Here is a 12880-nt window from a genome sequence, read left to right on the forward strand (position 1 = left end):
GGTGGGGAAGAGCACCAGGCACAGGACAAGCACAGGATGACTTATGCAGAGACTTGTGGCTGGGAGAGTTGGGCTGAGGGAGGGTGCAGATCTGGAGCAGAAACTTGGAGACACACAGGGTGCCCCATCTTTGAAGGCACGGGGTCCCCCGCTAAGGGTTGTGAGGAGCCACAGAAGTACACCCCGACCCACCCTGTCCTTTCCCATGATGTGTTGAGCTGAGCTCCCCCAGCCTCTCCGCTGGGAGTGGGAGCCAGACACCCTTTTCCCGTCAGGCCTGTGCCCCTGCTTCTGTTCGTGCCAGCCTCACCTTTGGCCCTGTCTCTGTGATCCAGCCATGGGTACTTGTACATTGACTTGGTGACTTCAAGGACATGGGAGTTTTCATAGACCATCTTTTTCCTCCAGTGACAGGGTATGGAAGGTGCCCTTTGCTTCTCATCGCTTAACGTGGCGACATTTCTGAGAGATTCTCATCCACGTTGGCAGAAGGACCAGGAGGCAGCAGCTACCAAGTGCTGAGCAACCAGATCTCCTTGGTAAATAGAACACTCAAGTCCCATTCTCCAGCCCCAGGTAGCCCCGTCATCCACTGGCCTGGGACGTGAGCCTCTCTGAGCTTTACCTCTCTGAGCGGCCGTTTCCACCTCTGACATGTGGGAAAGTTATACCTGCCCAGCTTAAGGGAGCTGTTTGAAACCACTAGTTGCTCCATGGAAGAAAGATGGGGCTTTCTACTCTTGTTAACAGTTGCAGGCCCAGACAGTCACAGGGCCATTCTACCCTGTCCTGTAGGGTCATGGCATCGAGTCGATGGCGGGCGGTGAGACCTCAGTCTGCAAGGACAGTTCAAGTGTTTGGTGAACTATTGTTTAGCTTGCGTAAGCCCACGTTGGGGCTAGGGGTGGTTCTTAGGATGTTCAGCAGGAAACTAGCCAGGATAGGAAAACCCCTTTCTCTCTCTCTCTCTCTCTCTCTGTCCCCCTCCTCCTTGGGGGCAAGAGGTTCCCCACAATGTGGCAAGAAGCAGCCATGCATACCTCCATGCTTTTGCACATGCTGGTTCCTCTACCTGTGTCAGGCTTTCCCTTCCTTTTCTGTGTTGGGTCATTCAAATCTTTCAGACCCTTCTCTTCCCCCAGCTCTCTGCCTCCCCCTCTCAGTGGTGTCCTCCTTTCTCTTCTGCCCTCAATGCAGCCACATCCTTTGGTCCAGTTGTGTCCCTTTTGGTGTGCATCATTTAGCTTCTCTGTTGGCAGGTTCACCTTCCTGGACTGTGAGCTGCTTAAAGGCCAAGATGGCTGCTCAGTCACCTCTCTCTTCTGTCTTATCTAGTGCCCAGCACCATACCTGACACACAGCAGCCGGCTCACTGTAGCTGGGAAACATGGGCCACCGAGTCGTCAGACTTAACGTCACCTGTGGGACACTGAATTACTTCCTAAAGCTCGTTTAGGAATACTCTTTGTAACTCCCACTATAAAACTGGGTGGGACCATGCAGAGAGGGCTTGTCCATCTCTAACATGGGAATTGGTCCATTTTGCCATCCTGCTGGGTATAACATAAAGTGGGAAAGGGGGAACTCACTGCTATCCAGTAAAAAGAGCCAGGAGTGGGAGTGTCCTTTGGACGCTGAGCTACCTGTGTGCTCACTCACTCGCTCACTCACTCACTGACTGCATGGAGTCTAGTTCATGTCGACTCATAGCAACCCTACAGGACAGGGTAGAATTGCCCCCTGAGTTTCTGAGATTGTGACTCTTTACTGGAGTACAAGCTCCATCTTTATCCTGATAAATGTCCTTAATCCAGGAGACAGAGCTGTGACATCAGAGAAGTGGTGGTGGCAGCAGAGGCAGTAGCACCAAGAGCTCAGGACAGTGGGGGGTGACAGGCCTTCGGGCAGGAGGACCACTTTTGGTGTTGATTGTCTCCACTTAACTGGAGAAGCTAGGTTGGTTGACCCTCAAAGCCCGAGCTGAGTGGAGTGTCCTTTGGGCATTGAGTTAGTTTGTTTATTGTGCCAACCTGGCCGATAAACACATGTGGGGTTAATTGAAGGGCAGGGGGATAAATGGCTCGGTGAGCCTCGCCTTTCGAGTTCTCAGGTCTCTTGCTTTCTGATGGTTGGGCCAGGGTGCAGCTGCCTTAGCCAGTTCCCTGAGTCAGCTGGCAAGACTGACTTCCTGCAGGATGTCCCTGAGGAGAAGCCACATGGACCTACCCCATGCAGCCCTGGTGCTGGAGCAGCCGTGTGGAAACCCCTGCCAGTGCTGAGATGCTTACATGTTCACTGACTCAGCTTTCCTCCTGCAGTTGGCATCTTAGTGGGTATTTTCTGAGATGGAGGAGAACTTTGTGGATTGGTATTGGACATATGGGTTAATGTTGGACTTGTGGGCTTGGGCAGCATTGGGTTGGGATGTTTTCTTTATGCACACTTAACCTTTATATAAAACTCTCTCTTATACATGAGTTGCTGTGGATTTGTTTCTCTAAAGTACCCAGACTAATACAGGCATTTAATGGCGATGCTAAAAGAATGTTGTTACATTACCTGAGCAGGGTAGAGGCCAAGGGCTGATTCAAGCATGGCTAGCAGATGGAGGGACAGAGAAGCATGCCAGTGGGCATCACTGAGAAGAGGCGCTCCTGACCCAAGAACTGTACCCTGAGAATTTCTGATCCTCAATTGTAGCCCGTTAGTTAATGTTTCCAGTGAACCTTGTACTTGTGAGTATGGTCTGAATTCTCTGTGATGGTTGCGATGGATTACTGAACCCAGCAGAGCAGAGAGGGTTGTGGGAAGGATGGTTGGTGTCAGAATTGGTGAGAAGGATGGAGGGTGAAGGCATGTCTGACCTCAGCCTTCTAGAAATGGACCTTGGACTGTTGAGTGTGATTCTCTTTCCCCTTCAGGAGACAGAGCAGGTCGGACGCTGCCTCCATGACATTTGTGTATCACCCATATACTGACATCATGTGTCCTCAGGTGATGCACTGAAAAGGACACAATGCCCCCCATGTGGTAGTCCTGCCCCAACTGCTGAACCGAAACCTAAATATAAGGAAACTGGTAAATCCACCTTGAGAGACCGTTCTACCAGATCTAGTCTGAATGCCACCACCCCTCCCCCCAAAAAACAATCAGTCTGTTCTGAAAGACAAAATGACACTAAAGAGACCTGATGGCTTGGATCCTGGATTTAAAAAAACAAAACAAAGCAAAGCCCTACAAAGGACATGGTTGGGATAGTCGGAGAGACTTAATTATGAACTGTATGTTAGAAAATACGAGACCACCCTAAGTTTCCTTCATGCTGTAGTTATATGGAATGTCCTTGGTATTAGGGTACATTCTAAAAATTTTAGGGGTGAATTTATATGTTTGCAACTTACGCTCAAATTTCTCATTTCTCTTAAATCAGCCATCATAAAAAACGAGGTTCCAACAAAACTACTTTTATGAGAAAATTCACTGTGACTAGAGAACCTTCCCAGGTGACGCCACTGGGTGCACTAACTCAGACAGAGTTGCTGGATGCTTGTCTAGTGGGAAAAATGCGTACTATGAAATCTCTGCCCAGCACAATTCCATTTTGGGGGGGTACTCCCCCATATAGCCATTATATCTACATATACACACACATAAAGCAAATGTTGGAAAATGTTGATAGTTGAACTTCAGAAATGTGTATGAAGGTGTATTCTTCTCTTTCCTTCTGAAGCTTTATTAACAACATGCTAAGTCCAAGTGTAAAAGTCATCTGAGTTCCTAATTTTTTAATTTAAATCATTTTATTGGGGGTTCACATAGCTCTTATCACAACCCATCCATCCATCCATCCATTGTATCTAGCACATTTATACATATATTACCATCATCATTTTCAAAACATTTTCTTTCTACTTGAGCCTTTGGTATCAGCTCATTTCCCCCCTCCCCCCACCCCCTCCCTCATGAACCCTTGATAATTTATACATTTTTTCCCCCATGTCTTACACTGACAACTGTCTCCCTTCACCCACTTTTCTGTTGTTGGTCCCCTTGGCAGGGGGTTTTATGTAGGTCATTGTGATAAGTTCCCACTTTCTCCCCCTACCTTCCCCTCACCCTCCTGGTATTGCTACTCTCGTTATTGGTCCTGAGGGGTTAATCTGTCCTGGATTCCCCGTGTTGCAAGCTCTTATCTGTACCAATGTACATGCTCTGGTCTAGCCGGATTTGTAAGGTAGAATTGGGGTCATGATAGTGGGGGGAGGAAACGTTAAAGAACTAGAGGAAATTGTATGTTTCATCGGTGCTATACTGCAGAGGGTGTATCCCTACAAAATTCTGTCGGCTTGAAATTTTGCAAATTCAAGATAGAAACAAAAATCATGGGCCTTGACATGAAACTCAGTGGCTTCAAACCTTATGTGTCCCTCATCCCTTTCTGTTAGTCCCTGTGCCGTTTCATTCTCTTGCCGGGGATTTTCTCAACACAACAGGGCCAGTACTAGTCATCGGGCTGAGGGTGGACAAGGGTATTGGACTTCATGCTTGAGTCCATGCCTGACAGACAGGCACTGTGAGTGCTCCAGTATGCTAATGAGAACCATCCCTCCACAACTCTCACTCCTGTGCTTCTCCTCAGGGTGATGGTTAGTTAGATTTCATGTCAACTGGATGGTACCAGCATGGAAGTGGGGGTGGAGCCCAACCCATCAATCAGGTCTCAGCCTGACGATGCGTTCTTGGGGGTGTGGCGTTCTTTTTTTTTAATTTTTTTTTTTTTGGTGTGGCGTTCTTATAAGAGAGACACTGAGAACTTCTCTCTCTCTCTCTCTCTTGCCCCTCTTTGCAACTGGCTCTGTGATTGACCGCCTGTGTGGTATGGTTTGCTGACACTGGGTGCTGTGGCACCCATGTTCCTGTGGACCTTGGATCTGCGCACCTCTGTGACCTCCCAGCCTCGTGCTTTGTCTTTCTGCTTCATCCACTGCCAGTTGCACCAGTGTGAAGGGACTCTGGCTCTCCCTGGACCCATGCACTTGAATTGAACTGGGCTGGGCTGCCTTCTTGATATAGTGTTCGTGTTTATACACGTATGAGTGTCACCGATTTTGTTTCCCAGGACAACAGCCTAACACACTTAGTATCTGTCAGCGGGAAGGGACAGGTGGATGACGGAGTTCGAGTGTCACCTTGGACTGATGCACTTGAGGAAAACCATACAATGCTCCTTTTCCTTCCTGGAAGTAGCTGAGGATTTGGGGGCTTGCCATGAAATTCCATTGCTGGGACAAGGGCAATGTTAAAGGACCCCCCCCCCCCCCCGGATATGACAGGGTGGGCTAGAGTGGAAGGGGAGCTGTGTGGGTGGGTGCAAGGGCCAGGTGAGTACTGAGACAGGGAGTCAGATGAAGAGGCACAGAGGTCGTGGAGTGGAGAGAGAGGGCTGTGCTGTTTCCTTCTGGGAGAGGCTAAGTCACCAGGAACTTCCGCTGCTCTGGGCGGGTCAGGTCCCCTTCTCAGAGAGCTTTTACCGCTAGCCCTGGCCATGCGGCAGGGTGACAGCCCCTAGAGATGTGTGTCCGCACATGCTCAAAGCTCATGGAGAAGGAGGATTCCTGGGGAGGAAATCAAACCAGCAGCCAGCTTTACACTTACATTGAGAATTTTAATGGAAAGCTGATTTCTCACATGTGCCAAGTACCCCTTCTGGGTGAACGCGCTGAGATGGGAATCTTGACCCTGGGATAGTTCCATGGGAGCCTTTCGTTCCTGCTTCCAGAGGCTCGCTGCCTTCCTCCCTCCTGGCGGCAGAAGCTCGGAGCCGGGAGAGCGCTCAGTCACAGCTCAGAGCCTCAGCAGCTCTTTCAGGCTTGCATCGAGGAGAGCTGTTTACAACCGTGGCCTTGTGGTGGAAGCTTGGTTTGCACAGCAGGGCGGGAACAGAGGGTGGTGGGGAAGAGCCTCCCCAGGGGGCTAGAAGAGCAACAGCCGGGACAGGAAAACTTGCACACACTCCATTCCAGGCATCCTCCACCCTAGCTCATCTCCAGAGAGTTGATGTACTCCCGCACCCACTTCTTCTCTGGGTTGGCGCACACCTGGCGGTTCCTTCGGGTGACAAAGCTATGGGAAGGAAAGGCAGGTTGGGACGCGGTCAGCATTAGGGGATCAGGTGGACGACAGCAGAATGATGGGAAGGGGAATGAGGGGGTATGCGGTGGTGTATGGCCGAGTGCCATAGACTTTTCCAAGGTCAGCCAATACACATTGCTACTAGGGTCCCCGGTCATGGCGCACAGGTTTATTCCAAACAAGACACATCCGTGGGCGGGGGCAGACAAGATCTCTTGTCTTAGTCTCACTCAAATGCCTTTGAAGGAAAGGCCAAGTCAAAGCAGTGGCCTCCACGAGGAACGCAGGCCATGCACCTTTTCAGGGTTGTTCTTTGAGTGTGGAAAACAAACAGGTCTGAAGAGTCAAGGTCATGGGTGGGTGGGTGAAAGGGGCGGTAGGGGGCGCTGTTGTATAGTTTCCCAGGGAGGTGCTCATAGGGTACCTCTTACTATCCCAGTTGAATAAGAGGATGCTTTGTTAGGTTTTTTGTGGGGGGAAAGTCAGTGAGAATTTCCTGGCTTATTTTCTCACTAATAGGGATTTCAATTTTCTTAAAATTTCTTCTCGATAAACTCCACTAATTGTCCTGTGTCCCTCAAGAGAATCTATTCAGATGTCCCCTTTGGGGCCCTAAAAGCAGGCACCATAGCTCTCTGCCTTGAATTTAATTGACCCAGCAGAGTCCCTCGGAGCCACTGTTTAGATTGGACGATTGGACATTTTATTCGGACAGCACCCTAAGGAGACTAAGACCAGCGTGTTACTGGGAGAACTTGTCTGCAGCCATCCACCGATCACAGAGACAGGCCTGAGCACATTTGTTTGGAAGAACCCCAAGTATGCATCAACTGGAGCGGCAGTAGCAATACTTTTTGACTCACCCTGGTACCTGTGACCTGTAAGGAAAGGCTATGTTCTCTTCTGTAGGATAGAGGGTTCCAGGACGGAAGCAGATTTGTGTCCATTTGAAGCCCCACGTGAGCACAGGCAGCCTGGTAGTTTGGGCTCCTTGGCTGCTTGTTGGACACCATCCTGGGTCACACCTGCTCCCGGGATGCCGTCTCCCCTTTCTGAGGCTCACTCTAGGCCCCTTGAGTGTCTTGCGTTCTCCCACCCTGCTGTGCACAGGTGACCAAGGAGCCAGGAGAGCACTGAGCTCCCAGCCCCCCACGTGCTTGCTCTCTCCTGCAGAGGAGTGCGTGTCTTGAAAGAACACGAGTTTTCAAGCGCTCAGTGGCTAACCCAGAGGTTGGTGGCCTGAGCCCACCAGCGCCCTTCGGGGAGGAATGTCAAACCCCTGTGGGGGCGATTGTCTTCTCTATGGGGTTGTTCTGAGTCAGAATTTGGAGGGAGCGTCAGGCACAGACCCTGCCCTTACTCAGCCCACAGTCACACAGGAAACCCTCTTCTTGGTCCCCTCTCTGGTGGCCAGAAAGTCAGAAATCAGGAAACCAGCGCCCGGGGTGAGAAGTTCTCAGCCCCCCGCTTCGGCTTCCTCCACAAAGTGGGGGCCAGAGACCGGCCCTGCTTGCTAAGCCTCCCCTCTTGCTTCCGGAGCCTCTGTTGGCCAGGTTTCCCGTCTGCCTGCTCAGGGAGGGGGGAATGGATGTGTTGGGCAGGGGGGACCCCAGCTTCTCCTGTCCCTCAGGAGTGGACTTGTCAGCATCGCTGCCTCCTCCTCGCTCTTCTTTTCCTGGTTTCAGGCCTTGGGCCCGGAATAAAATAATGCTTCATGGATATATATATATTCTATATATATACATATATATTTACTATATATATATATATATATATATAGTGAATGCAGGCAAAATGGCAGTGTTACCTGTTACTTCTACAGATATAATAATAATGCGCTCAGATGATGGTAAGTGAGCACTTAATGGGGCGCCTACTGTGTGCCAGGCTGTACTCCATGCATTTTAGTATTCTGTGACCCCTGTCGTCAGAGAACTGCCACTCTTCTCCCCAGCTTACAGATGAGAAAATTGAGGCTCTCAGAGGTTATGCGGGAGTCTCCAGCTCAGGCAGCCACCAAGCGGCAGAACTGGGACCCTTGATAGGACCGGCCAGGGCTCATCAAGACTCTTGGGTTCTTGCCCCTCTTTTAAGGGAAGGCCCGTCCCTTCTTCCTAGCAAAGACGGCTGTGTTTCTAGACCACATGCCTTTGCTCAGTGACCCATCTCTGCGGCTCCCTCAGGCCTAAACAAACCCAATGCACACACATACACACATTCCTTTCCTCTTTTTGGCAGCTCCTAGGGGCTCTGCCTGCCGCCAGCCTTCCAGGCAGGAGGCTCAGCCCCCTCTCCTCCCAGTCTTCCTCCTCCTGATTGTTTCAGACCCATCCCAAGGCTGACTCATTCCACAGTGCGACCTCGTCTCTGCTTCCCTCCCCTCCAGGCTCTGTCCAGCACCCAAGGCCACAACGGCTCTTCCGCTGGCCCTGTCTCTAGGCCTTCTGTGTTCAGATGTGAGCTCCCTTCACACTTAGTCGAGCCCAGAAGCTTCTGCCTCCTGCCTCTGCGGTTGGAGGACCAGCCTGGCCTCCCTCTGCTTCGTCTCGCAGTCTTTCCAGCGCAGAGACTGCACAAACCCGAGCAGGTCCCGCAGACATCCCCTCGGCCTGATACACCCAGCTCCTGTGACTTGGCTCTGCTGGCTCAAGTCCTCCCCCAGCTGGGGCACTTCCTGCAGCAACCCCCCCAGGTCCCTTCTCCTAGCCGGGAACCTGTGTTTGCTCCCTCCCTCCTCCGGCTGCACCACCTCTGGACTGTGCTCATGCCCAGCACCCTGTCGTCACTGCTGCCTCTGTGCCGCCCCTCTGCTCGGTCCTCCGCAGCAAGGAAGGTCGGCTGCTCATCTCGCGTTATACCTGATAGTTGTCCTGTGAGTGCTAGTCTTCCTTCGGAAAAAGATTCGTTTTCAGGGATTAAAATGAATGGCGCTAAGTATCAGCCCTGAAGGGATTGGTCAGGAGTGAAGTCTGACTGTGCAGACCTGCCACTGTGCCAGCCTGCTGGGGACTTCTGCCTCAAAAGATTGCTTCCTTCTGGGGCTCTCCTCTTTCCTCCCCACTCTCCTAAGGAAAGGTCATGGGATACCTTGCTTTCGAAGAAAGAGAAGATAACAGAGGCAGTCTCCCACTCACTGACTGTCTAGCCCCCCCAAACCCGCTCAAACTCATCCACATGGAATCCATTCTGACCCAGAGCACCTCCTATAGGACAGGGTAGAACTGTCTGTTTGGGTTCCCCAGGCTGTCATGCTTTGTGGGCGCAAAAAAGCCGCATCTTTTTCTCCGTGGGGTAACTGGTGAACCGGGACAGCTGACTTTGCAGTTAGCTGCCCCATTGGGTGGTCCCCTACCCTGGCCGGGACTCCTTCACTTCTTATAGCACCTTGGCCAAGTCAGGAGCTTTCTCTGAGCCTCCGTGTCACGTCCTGCTCTTGACACATGGAGAGAATGGGACACACTCTGGAATGATCCTAGAGAGAAGACAGCAGACAACCGCAGCCCTGTCTGAAGGAGCCCTGGTGGTGCCGTCCAGGACGGGCTGGGCTGCTACCCTCAGGGTTGTCCATCCAGCCCCACCAGCCTCTCCATAAAGATTCACAACCTCAGAAGCCCTAGATGGAGTTGCTGGGGGTCAAACTGACTCGATGGTAGTAGGCTTTTTGGTGGGCTAGGGATTATTTTTGGTATCACACGGTAAGGATGACATTTTCCTAAATGTATTTGCTTACACACTTAAGAGAGTTGTTTATTTCTTGACTCAAGAAAGCTTTTTAAGAACCACCTCTTTCTGCATCTTACGATTTGATTGTGACCAGACCCCTGGCCCATCCTCCCCGCTTCCCCTGAGCGTGTCAGTGGGTCTGATGCAGGTTGGAGGCCTGCGTGGGGCTGAGACTTACACGACGGCTGGGCTGGTGCACTTGGAGCTGGTGTAGAAGTACTCCCGGATGTGGGCGCGGGGCAGGGACCGGGAGATGTAGCCAAAGCAGCAGGCTGTGGTGTCCGAGGCATCTGGGGAAAGAAAGCAGGCAAGTCCTTTATCGTTGCCTGTATGCACTGGGCAAATTGCTGAGGGCTTTATGGGGGGTGGGGGGGGTGGGGGTGGGGCCAGAAAGGCCATTGGCCATGGACACATGGTGGCAGAGTGGGGATTCCGGCAGGGGACCAGGGCATCTCCTCTCCTCTCCTCTAGTCCTTGAGCCTAGCTTGTCTTATTTCCTGCACATCGTAACCCCCTGCCCTTGGCCCTTAGGACAGACAAGGCCTCTTTCTGGCTTGCCCCAAGCCCTCTGCCCTCGTTCTTACTCTTCCAGGATCCTTCATGGAGTCAGAGCTCCGTTTCTTTGGAACTGAGAGTGGTTGGATGGGGAGAGCGCTTCTGAAATGCTGACTCGGTGCCTCCGTTAGGCCCCACTCAGGAAGACCTGAGACGCTCTGGCTGTTATCGTGAGGAGGGCCCTTTCAGAGGGCCAAACCCCAACCAAACTCGCCCCGCTCAGAGGAACCCCGCCTTACATATCTGAGAGTGTCCATCTTTGTGGGAGCAGACGGCCTCAGCTTTCTCCCTCTGAGAGGCCTGGTGGTCCCCCAACCCCTAACCCACAGCGACACCGGGGCTCCTTCTGAGCAGAGGAGGACGACTTGTTGGTACATTAATTCCGTGGCAATTAATGGCGATTAAGTGGTCAGTGGCCACTGACCAGCAGTGGCATGCTATGTAAGTGCCAGACAGAACTGGGTTTGAGCACTAGCTCCCCTATTTCCTAGTCGTGTGATCTTGGACAAGTTCCTTAACCTCTCTGGTCCTCCAGTTCCCTGTTAGGTCAAGGGCATCTGGTCAGAGAGGGTGTTACATACGATGACATTCAAAGCTATCAGCACAATAAAACTAAAGAAGTAAAGCACAGCAAACGTGAGCCAAAACAAAACCCACTGCTGTCCAGTTCCTTCTGACTCACAGACCTTGTAGGACAGAAGACAGCTGCCCCCTAGAGTCCCCGAGGATTGAGGCACACCTCCTCAATCCCTGCCTCGTAGCCACATCCAGACCCACAACCTTGGGGGAAGCAGATGCTCACATCTTTGTCCTGCTGAGTGAGTTTGAACCCTTAACCTCTTGGTTAGCAAATGAGCACTGAAGCATGCCTCCAGGGCTCCTGACCTAACTCACACCAAAATAACTCATTGCCATGGAGTTGATTCTGACTCACAGCGACGGGATAGGGTTTCTGAGACTGTAAATCTTTATGGGAGAGGCCAGCCTCATCTTTGTCCCATGGAGTGGCTGGTGGGTTTGAACCGAAGACCTTACAGTTAGTAGCCCTATGTCTACCTTATAGCACCACTGGGACTTAGGAGCTATTTTCATCCTCTCACAGCCACAGTCTTTCCATCTATGAAATGGGAAGGCCATGACGGTCGGGCCCGGGAGGGGGCTAAGTACTCTGAAGTTCGGTAGAAGCATCTTAGGCACCAGTTTCGTTGGGTTCTGAGGTCAGAGTGAGCTGTCCCAGTGATAGCCCGCACTCCGGGACCTCCTGCAGGACTCCTAGGTCGATTCTAGAGACACAGAAAGTGACCCGGAGCTCCTGCCAGGAGGGACAGCTGACATCTGGGAAAACCATGCAGAAGACTGCAGATAATGGGGCACCGAGGGTAAATGCTACAGCTGAAAAACAGGCAGGTCAGGGACAGTCCGAGAGGTAGGAGGGCATTTGGGGCAGATGGTCTGGCTATGGGGACATATTTTGCTTATTTATAACAGTTTTATTGGCATTTCACCCACATGTCATACCATTGAATAATTCAGTCATATCAAGAAGAGTCGTCTAATCATCACCGCATTCAATTTTAGAACATCCCCCTCTCTGTACTCATTTGCGTAAGTTTCTTTAAAAAAATGTGGCCAAACAGAACATTTTCCAATCGAACAACTTCTGCATGTCTAATTCAGTGCCGTTGATTATGTTCCTCGCGTCATACAACCATTATTGATATCCTTTTCCAAATTATTCCGCCCTCATTAGCATATACTCAATGGCCCCTCAGCAAAAACTCTTCCTTCTTCATCCACTGATCAACTTTGGTTTCTTCTTTTTTTTCTTCATCGTTTTTGATCTAATAGCCGCATATCATATACGTCCACAGTTAAATCACTTAAAAAAAAAGTTGTCTATACACCATCACAATCAGTTCTAATGCTCCCTCCCCCTAGGACCTGGACTTACATGGAGAGGCAGAAGCAGGGTCACAGAGGGTGACAGTGGCAAGGATGGCCAGGGTGGCTATGAAGACCTTCATGGCACCTGCGGTCATAGATTGGCCAGCCTGTGTGTGGGACCTCAGACTCCTCTGCGAGCCCCCCCAAACCAGCAGCCCTTTATAGGGAGCCAGGGCCAGTCAGTGCGAGGCCCAAGGGGAGTTTCCAAAGTAGCAGCCAACCCTGGACTGTTGCCATGAAGTGAACTTGCACAAAACGGAAGAGAAAACGGAAAGAGCCCCGGAAATAGAAGCCTCTGTCTTCCCTCGCCATCCTGCCCTCCAGATGAGCTCACCAGTTTCCTTTGCCCCAAGAAAGCCAAGCAGGAAGGCGTTTGGCTTATTTGGTTTTATTTTGCCGTCGTCCTGGAGGGTGGAAAACCATTGTCTTGGCTGGCACCCTGTGCCTTCCCTTGCAGGCTGGCTGCTCCCCAGGGCGCAGGAAGCTGCCTCTCTGAGGCAAGAGGAGGGGCAGCGGGCTAGGGTCA

General features: G+C 51.5%; 2 protein-coding genes across 2 annotated transcripts in view; both read right to left on the reverse strand.

The window, feature by feature from the left end:
• Positions 1-395, reverse strand: part of HEATR9 (HEAT repeat containing 9) — a 17666-nt gene extending 17271 nt beyond the window's left edge. Inside the window, 1 exon segment of the mRNA XM_004707356.3 lies at positions 311-395. Coding sequence (XP_004707413.3) covers positions 311-395 — 85 coding nt within the window.
• A 5249-nt stretch (positions 396-5644) lies between these two features.
• Positions 5645-12438, reverse strand: CCL5 (C-C motif chemokine ligand 5). The gene is made up of 3 exons (XM_004706975.2): positions 12362-12438; positions 10034-10145; positions 5645-6123 (listed from the first exon to the last, which is right to left on the reverse strand). Exons 1-3 carry the CDS (start codon positions 12432-12434, stop codon positions 6036-6038), a joined length of 273 nt encoding a protein of 90 aa, XP_004707032.1. The 5' UTR covers positions 12435-12438; the 3' UTR covers positions 5645-6035.
• Positions 12439-12880: the final 442 nt, after the last annotated feature.

This window comes from Echinops telfairi, unplaced genomic scaffold, assembly GCF_000313985.2.
Source record: "Echinops telfairi isolate 266 unplaced genomic scaffold, ASM31398v2 ScPeMD7_7458;HRSCAF=8496, whole genome shotgun sequence".
Classification (NCBI taxonomy): Eukaryota; Metazoa; Chordata; class Mammalia; order Afrosoricida; family Tenrecidae; genus Echinops; species Echinops telfairi.